Source organism: Balaenoptera borealis (assembly GCF_965194805.1).
Source record: "Balaenoptera borealis genome assembly, chromosome: 21".
In the NCBI taxonomy this organism is placed as follows: domain Eukaryota; kingdom Metazoa; phylum Chordata; class Mammalia; order Artiodactyla; family Balaenopteridae; genus Balaenoptera; species Balaenoptera borealis.
The window spans coordinates 5,149,809-5,163,154 of record NC_138880.1 but is presented as its reverse complement, the minus strand read 5'-3'; the positions used below and the strand labels follow the sequence as shown (position 1 = coordinate 5,163,154).

Below are 13,346 nucleotides of genomic sequence, written 5' to 3'. Positions count from 1 at the left end.
AACTGACATTGACACAATACTGTTACATTAATCTATAGGTCACCTTCGAGTTAAACCAATTATCCAAATAACATCCTTTTTTTGTTCCAGGATCTAATCCAAGATCCCCCATTTCATCTAGTTGTCGTGTCTCCTCAGGTCTTTCATGACCCTGACATTCTGAAGGGTACTGGTCACTTGGTTTGTAGAACTGTCCCTCAAACAGGTCTGTCCGATGCTTCCTCCTGTCTGGGTCCAGGTCATGCCTCTGCCGGGACACCACTGCAGTACTGCCAGGCCTCTCAGTACGTCAGGTCAGGAAGCACACGCTGTCCAAATGGTGATGTTAAACTCTGATCACTTGGTTAAGGTGGTGCCTTCCAGGTTTCTCCACTATAAAATTACTATTTCCCCTTTGTAATTAGTAAGTATTTTGTGGGAAGACAAAAAGATATTTGAGACAATCAAGGAAATCTGATTTGGACTGAATTCAGATGATAGCAAGGAATTATATGTTTTGCTAAGTGTGATAAGAGCTTGTGGCTATAAAAGCAAACTCCATACTTTTTAGAGATACATATTTTTAAGAGTACATAGGGTGAGACTTACTTCTTAAAAATTAAAAAAAAAAGAGACAGTGAAACAAAGGAGCAGATAAAACAAATACGGCAAAACCTTGATAACTGTTAAATCTGGATGAAAACTATGTGGAGCTTCACTGTATTCACCTCTCGACCTTTGCGTATAGTTTGAGTCTTACTTTACTAAGAAACCATTATGTAACATAAGGGGACAATCTAAACCAACTGGAAGGGACACTGTGACTTGGATGTAGTATGTGAGATTATTTCTGTGATATTCCTGTTGAAGATGCAGAACTTGGATCATGAGGAACGAGAGGAAACCAAACTGAGGGATATTCTGTAAAATAACCGCCTTCTAACTTTCAAAAGCGTCAAGGTCAAAGTCTAGGAAAGATGGAGAAGCTGTTCCAGACTGAAGACTTAAGAGTCACGACAACTAAATGCAGCAAATGATTCTCAACTGGACCCTTCTGCTATAATGGACATTCTGGATCAACTGGGGAAACCTGGATAGAACATGAGCATTGGATGGTAGTAATCAGATGCTAATTTCCTCATTTTGATTGTTGTGTCAGTTCTGTAAGATGTGAAAGTTTAAAAAAATATCCACTAGTTCTTTCATATTCTTCCTTTCAAGAGGTGGAGCCTAATTTCCCTCCACTTGAGTGTGGGCTGAATTTAGCGACTTATTTCTTGTAACAAATATAATGAAGTTGAAGTGACTGTCCCACTTCAAGATAGGTCAAACTCTTCACAGCTCTCTTGGACAACTTGCTCTAGGAGAAGTTAGCTTCCATGGATGAGGACAAATTAGCAGTCTATGGAGAGGCCTACATAGTGAGGACCTGAGGGTGTCCCGTCAAAGCCACGTGACTGAGCCATCTTGGAAACAGACCGCCATCCCCAGCTAAGAGCTTGACTGCAACTTCCTGAGTTTTCCTGAGCCAGACCACACAGCTAAGCTGCTCCCAGATTCCCAACGCTCAGAAACTATGGGATGATAAACACTGGTAGTTTTAGAATGCTAAGCTTTATGGTAATTTGTTATGCAGCACTAGGTAACACAAGGAGAATGTCCTTGTTTGTAAGAAATACACAACAAAGTTCTCAAAGGTGAGACAGCATCATGGCAACTGACTCTCAAGTAGTTCAGGAAAAAAAAAAAGTTTAGTACTGTTCTTACAACTTTTTTGTTTTAAATAAATCTGAGACTATTTCAAAATAAAAAGTTTAAAAGATACAATATAGATTTATTGTTAACTTTTAAAAGGCTCAGCATAAACAGCAGGCAGCCACTGCTATCCTACGCATTAAGTTCTAACATGTTACTGCTAAATAAGGGCCAGTGTTCTCCCATTTTTTCCCCTCCAGAATTATAGTTATTATGTAGAGCGAAACACGACAAGGCTCACTTCTTAAACCCTGAAGTCACTTATTTGGCCCTTCCCTACTATCAAAGTATGCTTGTCACTCACAGGAGTCAAACCGATCCATGTACCATGGTCATGAAACTGAGGGATTACGTCCAAGTGACTTCACTCGACTCCTTCACTTCTGAATGACTAGCATCAGTACAAGTGTTACAGCTTTTAGCATCAATTCAAGAAATAATGAATGGGCTTCCCAATGGAATAACTATATGGACATGTTTAGATTCAATTCAAAGAAACAACTGAAAGAGGCATATTTTAAACAACTGTGGAAATGTGAATATGGACTGAGTATGGAATAATTAAGAAATTATTATTCACCTCTATCGGGTAAGATAACGGCACAGTGGTTATGTTTCTTAAAATCCTCGTTGGAGATAAATACTGAGATATCTATGGGTGAAATAATAGGCTATCTGGATTTGCATTAATACTTCAGAAAAACAGCAAAGAAATCCATGAGGTACACTTGTCTAAAAGTAGTTTATTTAAATTCACTTTCACATTCTAATGGATAATGAATGCTATTCTCTGAATAATTGAATAAATTATGCCATTAAAAGAACTATTATACATTAAAAAGAGTTTTGCATGACAAAAAAGTCATAAACAAAGTTAAAAGACAACTGAAAAACTGGGAGAAAATGTTTACAACATATTCCACAAACAAAGGGCTAACTAACATCCCTAGCACATAAAGGAACAAAAGACCAAAATACCAACAGAAAAATGGGAAATAAAAAAACACAAACATAATTCACAAGGTAATGACTTTTAAACATGAAAGAAAATGTTCAAACTCAAAGAAACACAAATTAAAACACTGAGATTCCATTTCTCACCTCCCAGGCTGGCCAAAATTAAAATCTAGGACAACACCTTCTGTTTGTGAGGTTATGGGGAAACAAACATTCTCTACATTGCTGATGGGAATGCAAACCGGCACAGCCATGTGAAGGGGAATTTGGCAATATCTAACAAAACTAGGTATATACTTACTTACCGTTTGGTCCAGCAATTCCGCTTCTAGAATTCAACCATGAACGTATACCACCAAAAATATAAAAACACACAAGCCCATGGTTATTCACTGCCTCTTGATGAATCCAAAATCCTGGAAACAATCTAAGTGCCCATATTCAGAGTGGTTGAATAAACCATGTACATCCACATAATGCCATATCATAAAGTTAAAAAAAGAAAAAAATGAGGACGAGCTCTTTGAACTGGCATGAAGTAACGGCATGAAGCAAAATGCAAGACTATCTACAGTATGCTGCCCTTCATGTATGAAAAAAGGAGATAAAAGGAAATACACACGTGTGTCCTCACCTGTGCAGAAGAAATAAAGGATGAACTAGAAACTAGAGAGACTGGTCATGTAGAGGGTGGGTGGGAAAGTGGGAGAAAAAGAGGAAATGAGAGTGGGGCAGCAGGGGTGAGGAGGGATGACTCTGGGCAAACCTTTGTGAACAACAGTAGCTCTAGAACTACAGTAATGTTGCACACACCCTTCACACTCCCCTGACACAGACGCACATGCCCCCAAGATGTGGGAGAACCCCAAATGGCATACCAACACTAACAACTGAGCCTACCGTATCACAAATGAAAACCATAAGCACACTGAAGGAGGTGGGGAAGGAAAGAACTAATCTAAGTTAGCAGTATCCTGATGGGATATGCAAGGCTAAGACAGAAAGAGCTGTACATAAATGCTGTAATCTAGTTAGGGAATGTTTCCTACAGTGGTTTGCAATTCTCAAACCACCTTATGTGCATATTAGACATGAACGAGTAAGAAAATGTATTGGAGGTAATTAGAGTCAGGTCTCTTACTGTTCAAGAAAGAAGTTACAAATATGGAAAGGTGGAAGGCTGGAACAACCTTGTGGTGTTTGATTAAAATCCAAGGTAGCACAGTAAACTCAGTATAGGCATGTATATACGTGTCGGTCAGGATACGGACATACATTTCCCACCTCGGTCCACTGCGGAAGCCTAGAAGCAACACCCTGTAACAGTAAGCACACCAAACGCTCACATCTTCATTTCTAAACACCATTCTCCAATCAAAGGAACCCGGGCTCCTTGGAGAAGGAGCCGATACTTGGCCTGGAGCACGGAAAATATGAGATGAACCAAAAACATCTTGTGACGCCAGCAAGTAAGGAAAAAAAAAATGATGGCGCTTATCGAAAGGACACAAGATTCCATTCGCAACAATGTAGGTGGACCTGGAGGGTATTATGCTCAGCGAACTAAATCAGACAGAGAAGGACAAATACTCTGTTATCATTTATATGTGGAATCTAAAAAACCAAATGAATGTACATGACAAAACAGAAAGAGACTGACGTATATAGAGAACAGACTAGTGGTTACCAGGAGGAGAGGGAAGGGAGGAGGGGCGAGATAGGGTTAGGGGATCAAGAGGTACAAACCACTATGCATAAAACAAATACCCTATAAAAAATAAATAAAGCAACTATACCCCAATTAAAAAAAAATGATGCTTTAAGGATATATTGTACAGCATCAGGAAATATAGCCATTATTTTATAATAACTTTAAATGGAGTATAATCTACAAAAATATTGAATCACTATGTTGTACACCTGAAAGTAATACAATATTGTAAGTCAACTATACTTCAATTAAAAAAAAAAAAAAAAGGAAAACACAGGAACCAACCTAAAGCAGCTCCTAATGGCCAAAGCTGGAGTAATTTGAGCAACAAAATAAAATAAATATCTGTTAAATGCACACTGATAAAAATAATCAATTAAATAATAAAGAAAGGAAGGAATAAATAGCAAATGATCAGGCAAATACCACATTAACAACTGTTGCCAACAAGATCCACTGATGGATGTTAAAATTAGTGGGCAAAACTTTACAGAGAAACGGGATACTTGCATAGCCTCGCAGTATCTTTCCCTAAGATATTTATGAACTATAAAGGGAAAGACAGTAGAGAGAGACAGCAGAAACCACCTTAACGCAACCAATAATAAGACAACACAACCAATAATAAGACACATCGACATCACCAGCTCATGAGGTGATGCAGTGGGAAGGATTCATGTCTGCGGTGTTCTTCCAAAAGTGCAACACCTCAGTCTCATCATGAAAAAAAGTCAGACAGACCCTCACTGAGGAACAGTCAACAAAGTAACTGATTAATACTGCAACAGACTAAGGAGAAATAACTAAATGCAATGTGAGATCCTAGAAAAGAGGCACTAGAGGAAAAATTGGTGAAATTTAAATAAAGTCTTTAGTTTCATTCATAGCATTTACCGATGTTAATCTCCTGGTTTTGATAACTGTACTATGGTTATGTAAGATCTTATTATTAGGGGAAGCTTGATGAGGGATATATGGAAATTCTATTATTTTTGCAACTGTACTGTAAGTTTAAAATTAGTTAAAAAAAAACCCACACACCATATATAATTGGCTAGAGCTTATAAGAAGAGAAAAGGAAGAAATTATTTCTTGCACATCCTGGCTGGGTCTAGCCAGAGATGGGGGTGAGGGAGCGGTAGCAGACTGACGTGTCCGTCGAATTCTAGACGGGACACAGCTGACGACAGAAGTTCAAAGTAACACTGGGTCCAACACGATCATTAATAGCTTACCTACCTCGATCATGTAGGGCTAACAAAACCCGTTCATACAAGCAGGCTCTGTAGAGGTCTCCAGGAATCGGTTTTCCTGCCCAGCAGTCGAGTTCAAGCTTCTCAGGGTCAGGGGCGTGGGGATCGGGCTCAGCTAGAATATACCGATAGCCATCTTTGTTAAATGGGTGTTCCAAGGGGTAGCCATGAGGGGGAAGGCGCTGAGCAGAAAACAAAGGGTCACTGCAGAAAGGAAAAAATAAAATCAAGAAACTAAAACCCCTTCTAGCTCCAGTGCCTTCACTTCCATAAAAAAGGCCTCTGATTTATTAGAGTTCAGCTGGAACACATGCAACTTCAAATGCTTTTCATTATTCAAATAGATCATCCTGCCCTCTGCTGGCAAAACGGGGAAATGAAAATTACTTTTATCTGTATGGGTATCTATGAAACTGAGCCAGTAGATCACAGGGGAGAAAGGGTACAGAGGAACAAGGGCAGTTGCCTTTAGTATATTACTATAACTAGTGAACAGAAACTCAACAGCTATGAGCACTTACTACCTGTTTCCAGGCTGAATAAGAACTGACCTGGATTTCGCCACCTCAGTATTGAACAAAGTGAAGGGAACAGCCATGAGAGGGGAGAGGCAGAAAGTTTACGTAAAAGGGCTAACATTCAATATCGGTTTCACTCTCTCTGGTTCATCTACTCTTCCTCAAGAAGCCTTAATGGAACTTTGCTCCCAGGTAAATCACCACAGGCGTGCTGCCCCAGGGCTGTTGCCCCAGGGCTGTTTCACTTAGTAACAAGTTCCTAAAACAGGTCACCTAGTCTGGGGCTCATTTACCCCTCAAAGTGCTAAGGATCTGAGAAAAAGGGACAGGCTTGCGTCCTCAGACACCTGAGCTCTTCCCTGCTGACGGACTCTGCCAGCCGCAGAGGGCGCTCTAACAGAGGTGAGTGGGGCGGGTGTTCTGCCCACCTCCGGGCCTTCTTGGTGGTCCCTGTGGCCCCGCCATCCTGCTGTTTGCGCTTGGCTCCTCTTCCTTTTCCACTGCTTCCCGCTGCAATTCCCCCTTTAAAGAAAAGGCAGATCACTTTCAATGAGCTGTGACAGACGCCCCGTGGGGATGCTGACACTCCACGGGGACTGACACTCCCAGCGTGCATTTGTGTAACACCACAGGAGGATCTCCTGCCTGAAAGCAGACTGCGCTTCCCCCTGGTTCAGAACGAGTCTGCTGAGCGGCTCCCACCCCAGGACTCTGGGTTCTGGCAGTTAAGCCCAGTGAACCTAGCACTAACGCTACCTGTGTTAGGGTTTCGACCTTCGCTTCTTAAATGAACTGCAACTACTAGTACACTTTCCGAGGATGTGACACAAATGCATTTCCACTCGTTCAGATTCCAAACACCCACAGCTAGAAACAAGTGCATGGATAAAACCCTTCTCCACCCAAGTGAATACAAACACCCATAAGGAGAGAACGTCCTCACTATAAGGGGGGTGCGCGCGTGCTTGAACTCCACATGGCGCACACTCCATAAGCATAAGAGAGGCACAGCATCTGCTAAAGCGCTGGACTTGAACTTCCAACAAGACAAAAGTACACCAAACGTGGGAAACAAAAACAGAGGTACTAAAAAGGTGTTTCTGTCCAGCGCTCCTAGGCATCCAATGTGGCTGTCTGTGACACAAGCAGGAAAGGCGGCTTTAAATTTAGCAGGCGATCTTTACAATTATTAAAATTGTGCCAACGCCCTGAATTTAGGTTAGACTAACCTGGCTTGTGGAATTAAGAGAAAATACCCATAGAGAATTTATAAATTTTCTTTTTTTAAAAAATGAGCTACATACAAGGGCCACAAGGAATACTACCTTGTATATTTCTAAAATAGGTACTCTGAAATATTTGTCCAGTTCTGTCATCCCTCTCAGTTTGTTTTTCCAACTTCCAGAAAATATCCCTGGACTGTAGGAAAACACCTTTATGTAAACAACTGCATGAAGTACTGTGTCTTAATTTGGGGCAAGCTTGGAAATTATCAGCAGTTCTGCTGCAATAAAAAGAGGATCAAGACACAGAAGGCAGGTCATATTCTGCATAGACAGGACCAGATTCATACTGAACTTCCTTTTACGAACATACCAGCTTGTCATTCCTAGTCCTCATAAAAGGCTTAATGTTAAACGGCTGCAACATTAACATCTCTAGTTAGAGTTACCTTCATCAAAAAACTATTAAGTTTTTATTGGCATCTGCATTTCAATTATTTTGAGAGAAGTTTTAGATCCATCTTGAACAAAACAAGCAACACAAAGGGGACTGCTGGCCATGTTAGGCAGAATATGACAACGTACAAGCTTCCAATTACTAACATTAAACCGGAACTACTGTTTCATATCGAGTGCTACTGCCACCATCTCCACAATGCTTTAAAAATTTAACTTAGGTTTAGCTTCTACCACAACTCAGCGAAAAGCATTTTCCAAAACACAAAATACTTAAGTCTGAGAGGCTGAAAGAAGACAGAGGAGGAATTCACCTCCAAAAGAGGCTCCACCTGTAAGAACAGAAGTGGCACCATGTATTTGTCAAATTTTAACAATTAAAAGGAGATTAAAATTTAACAATTACGTAATTTTAACAAATAATGTAAAAAGATGAACAATACACTTAGCTATTTCCCACCCATCTTAGAGTATTAGTAACAGTGGAAATGATTACATATTTAAGATGCTACCACTCCAAAAGACAAGGTAATGACACCATGTGTCAGATGAATAGCTAGCTACCTCCCCATTATACCCACTCTCATTAGATTACCATTAGCAGCAAAGGGCTTTCCTGCTCTTAGATGGGTTAGAGAGAAAAATATGCTACAGTGGGTGATCAACACAGAAATGCTGTCATGTGAATAAGCTGAAGATTAAGGGCAAGAAAAATGAGAAGATGGGCAGGAAGTGTATTATATAACAGCTGAATTAAGGAAAAAGAGTGCAGAGCAAGTGAATCTAAATTAAGTGTTAGTTATGAAGATACAGATGGGGAGTCTAATATAAACACAGCGAATCTGACCTTAAAATTGTACCTTGTTTTATGCTAAATCTGTTTCACTTAAGACCAAACTGTAGTGTAAAATGACAAAAAGTTCTCCCCTACTACCATCTGTCAAACCCTTGGCTAGCTCCTAAAAATTGAGATTTGGACTTTAAAGCATCTTAGTAAATATCCAGTTAAGAGTCAACCCAAAGACTGCCCAATTCTAGGCACATCTGGATTCAACAGCTTACAGGTATTTCATCGATGAGACACTGAAACACTTACCATTTAGATTCCCACTGGTAGACACAGCACTGCTTTGTTTTTGGTTGTCATAAGCAGGACCAATGTTACTAAGATCCTAGAGGGAAAAATATTCAATTATAAAGGGAGGCTATCTAATCAAACCAACCTGGCAATGCTCAAAAGAACAGGAGAAATTCCAATTGAATGACAACCTAGATCTGAAACCTGCAGAGGTCCCAAACTTAGATGCTTCAGGGATCAGCCAGTAACACGTGTGAGGCAGCCAAGTGTAAGGATCCAAGTGGTTTAAGAATGAGGATGAGTGGCAACCAACCCGTGCTGGGGGGTACGGCCAGGCCAAGGGCGCACCTCCCTGTGGGAACCAGACCCAGTGTAGTCAGAGCTTCGAATTTTTTTCTCTTAGAGCTTCGCATTTTACAAGAAAAGGCAGAAATCTGAATTTCTATATGAAATCTTAAATTTTCAATATGGGCAAATCAAACATTTTAAGGCACAGCTGAAAGATTTGATCTCCTGAGATGCTGGATGTGACCCCTGCCATTTAAACAAAGAGGGGAAGTTTTCTTTTTCCTCATATTATGCTAGATACACAACACAAATTCTTCTTCACAGCAAATTTTTCTTCACACTAACAAATGTTTTTAGAGCAAAATTTGAGATGGAAAGAAAAGGAGAAATAACTTGGAATGGCATATTTGTGTTACAAGTGAGGAAATGGAAGTTAAAAAAGATAAAAGTGACATGCATCGAGTCATAACATTTTAGGGAAGAGCCAGAACTAAAACACCAGTCTCCCGGTTTAAGGTGAGTGTTCTTTCTTTCCATGTGTAGTAAGAACCATTTATTTGGAACCCACCATGCTATGGGCATTTGTAAGTGGCAAATATACAAATGTAAACAAAGGCTGATTCTCTCTGTCCCCATGGCTTAAAAATCAAAAGGGGATTATGAAGCATATTAATGTACCTGATCCAGAAGGCCAAATTTGGGGTAATCTTCTTCTGGGTCCTTACTCCCAGGATCGGGGTGTTCCTTTACTAAGAATACATCTCTTTCTTTACTCTAAAAGGAAACAGTATTTTAGTATTACTGGAAATTTTATACTTAAAATGAATGGATGATGAACTGCTAACTCCAATCCCTAGGTGTAATCTCCAAATCCCAAAGCCCGCCCCTCACCAGAAAAAACCCAACACACAACAGTATTGTTTTTCCCTGATTAGAAAATTAATGCATGACCATCAAAAAATTCAAACAATAGAGAAACTTAAAAAAATGAGAGCCACTGTCCTTGATAACCCTCACCCATACCTGCATCTCACAGAGATACAATACTGTTAACAGCTTGCGCTGACTTCTCCCCAGGTGCTCTCTCTAATTCTAAGGACAGTAATGGTCAGAGTTTTGTTTTTTTTTTTTAATCAATGAAAACAATTGTCTCCAATTTCAATATAAAAAATTATACTTGCCAAAGTGCACTGGACAAAGGTTTCAGCGTCATACATAAAACTACCATGTCTTCATTTAAGACACAATGTACAATTTACTGATTTTGTGTGAAAACTATTAAAATTTACAATTGCGCTCCAAGATTTAATACTAAGTTGTTCTCATTTTCTCAGTCATCACATTATTTCAGTGAGACCAAAAAAATATATATATACACATATATATATATAAATTCTTACAAGGAACACTGGTTTTCTAAATGTTGAGTCTAATCAATTTTAGCCTACTTACCATCGTTTTAACAATGTTATTTGGCCAGGTCATTTTCCCAGGTCTCTGTCTGGTCGTCATGCACTCCCAATATTTATCAATAAATGGTATGATATCCTAATTTTTAAAACAAAATATACTAAAGCTTTTATAGTTGCTTTCAAAATTATACTCACAAAAAAAAAGGCATTTTCAAAGACCTTGTCAGAATCAAAAAACAAATTCATGTTTTGCCTTTTAATAACTGAACAAATACATAATTGCATGCGAACAACATATAGGTTGTGGGGAATTTCAAACAAGTATACATATACAAGGACTTCCCTGGTGGTCCAGTGGTTAAGACTCCGCGCTTCCACTGCAGGGGGCACGGCTTCGATCCCTGGTCGGGGAACTAAGAGCCGGCATGCAGCAAGGCGCAGCCAAAAAAAAAAAAAAAAAGATTCTGATTCAAACAAGTATATACAACTCTTAGTCACATAGGGCTTATAATCCAGTTAAAGAGAAAAGATCTGCCCTAACTCTGTAAGATGACTCCCAAGTATTCTCTCTCCTGAGCTCCTGTTCCTCCCCACCAGACACATCTCCACCTGGAAACCCCGCAGGCACCTCAGACTTCTCGTGACCAAGACTGAACTCTGTACCTCACCTCATAAATCTGCTCTTAACACTCAGAATCGCCCGTCACCCAGAGTCACAGGCTTGACACACAGAGTCACTCTTGTTCTTCTCGTACAACCTGCGCATCTAAACGGTCACCAAGTGAATTTTTTAAAAAATATTTATTTATTTATTTATTTATTTATTTGGCTGTGTCGGGTCTTAGTTGTGGCGTGCGGGCTTCTCTCTAGTTTTGGCGCGGGCTCTAGAGTGTGAGGACTCAGTAGTCTAGTGGCATGTGGGATCTTAGTTCCCCAACCAGGGATCAAACCCGTGTTCCCTGAACTGGAACAGCAGATTCTTAACCACTGGACCACCAGGGAAGTCCCGCTAAATGAATTTTTAAATTTCAGAAACTTTTCACCAATCAGGGCTCCTTTCCACCCCCACTGCTTTGACTGTGGTCCTCGCCAGTTCCTGCTTGCATGACTAAAATAATCTCTGAGCTTGATCCTCTGGCACCAACTTCCCCCCATCCTAGGCCACCTCCCCAAGCCAGAGTTTGTCCTCCACTAACACCTTCCACCAGAATCAGTTCCAAATCTTTTCTAAAAGGAACCAGGTTGAATCAGGCAAAGCACAAGGGAAGACTGGGATGTTTTGTTGTTCCAGAAAGTAAGGAAGAGTTCAAAGACTGAAGAGGGACATATCAAAAAGTGTCAGGAGTCAGCCGGGATGGGTCTACACTGGTCAAATCTGAGCATCAGAAATCCAGAAATCCCATAATGGACTATAAAAATCAGTGATTCTTAAAATTAAAAACAACAACAACAACGGTGGGGGGGAGGACTCTTCTTCACAGAAGAATTGTAAACCAGTAAATGTATTCTGTTTACAATGACCATTCTATTAACTGCTTCAGGCTAGGACAGTCAATGGCTGCTACAACCACTGCTTGAAAGGGTTCACGCAAACTCCATGTATTACCCCATAAATTACTTAAAAATTACAATGGAAACATCAAGTAGTTAAATTCAGGACGACTAATAAATAACCTCTTTACCCCAGTAGTCAAATTTAGGATCACTAATAATAAAACAAAGCAATATCTTATGCCTCCTGATGTGATACACAGAAAAACACACACTATCTACATAATATTCTTGCCAAAAATGTTTAACCCGAACCTAATCATAAGGAAATAATCAGATAAATGCAAATTGAGGAGCATCATGGCAAACAACGGTCTAGGCTCTTCAAAATTTCAAATGTTATAGCAGACTAAAAAAACAAAGTAAAATAAAGGAACTATTCTAGAGATAAAAGAGACATTACAACTAAATTTAATGTGTGATCCTTGATCAGGTGCTGGATAGAAGAAAAAGCTATGACAGATACTATTTAGACAATAAAAATACTGAGAAAAATACACTCAATACACAAAAATATAAATTGTATATATAAGATAGTTGTATTGCATCGACATTAAGTTTTTTCAGTATGATCACTGTACTGTGCTTATGAGAGAATATTGGGTAAAGTGTAATAACTACAATTTAGTCTCACATAAGCTTAGGGGTAATATACAGACATGGGGAGATAAAGCAAACACAGCAAAATGGTAACAGCTGGCAAATCTAGATAAATAATAAACAGATGTTCATTGTACTATTTGAATTTTTCTATATATTTGAAAAATTCAGAATAACAATTTAGAGAAAAAAAAAAACTAAGAGGCAAACCTAATCACAGCACACCTCTATTTAAATGCATTCTTTTTAATGCAGGAAAAAAGGTTGGGGGGGGGGGTGAGGCAGGGGGAGGGGGACCCTCTGCTGACTCCTCCGGCTTAGGATTAAGTCCTAACCTCTCTGTTCAGTAGAAAAGGCCCTGGTCAGTCTGATCCTGAATATATTTGTCTCACTAAATACCCTACACCAACCAGTGTCTTTCTGTTTTTTTTTTTTTTGGCCTGGCCGCATGGCTTGCAGGATCTTAATTCCTCAACCAGGGATCGAACCCGTGCTCCCTGCAGTGGAAGCGTGGCCCCTGCAATGGAAGCTCCAAGTCCTAACCACTGGACAGCCAGGGAATTCC

The 13,346-nt window shown here is 39.7% G+C and overlaps 1 protein-coding gene across 3 annotated transcripts in view; it reads right to left on the bottom strand.

Annotated features, from left to right (window-relative positions):
- ASH2L (ASH2 like, histone lysine methyltransferase complex subunit) overlaps nucleotides 1-13,346 on the bottom strand; it is a 41,216-nt gene that overhangs the window by 7,394 nt on the left and 20,476 nt on the right. For all 3 annotated transcript variants that reach the window (XM_082374655.1, XM_082374656.1, XM_082374657.1), the window contains 5 exons: nucleotides 10,671-10,766; nucleotides 9,897-9,992; nucleotides 8,949-9,024; nucleotides 6,602-6,695; nucleotides 5,642-5,859 (listed from right to left, as the gene is read on the bottom strand). In XM_082374655.1, coding sequence (XP_082230781.1) covers nucleotides 5,642-5,859; nucleotides 6,602-6,695; nucleotides 8,949-9,024; nucleotides 9,897-9,992; nucleotides 10,671-10,766 — 580 coding nt within the window. The remainder of the gene's footprint in view (nucleotides 1-5,641; nucleotides 5,860-6,601; nucleotides 6,696-8,948; nucleotides 9,025-9,896; nucleotides 9,993-10,670; nucleotides 10,767-13,346) is intronic.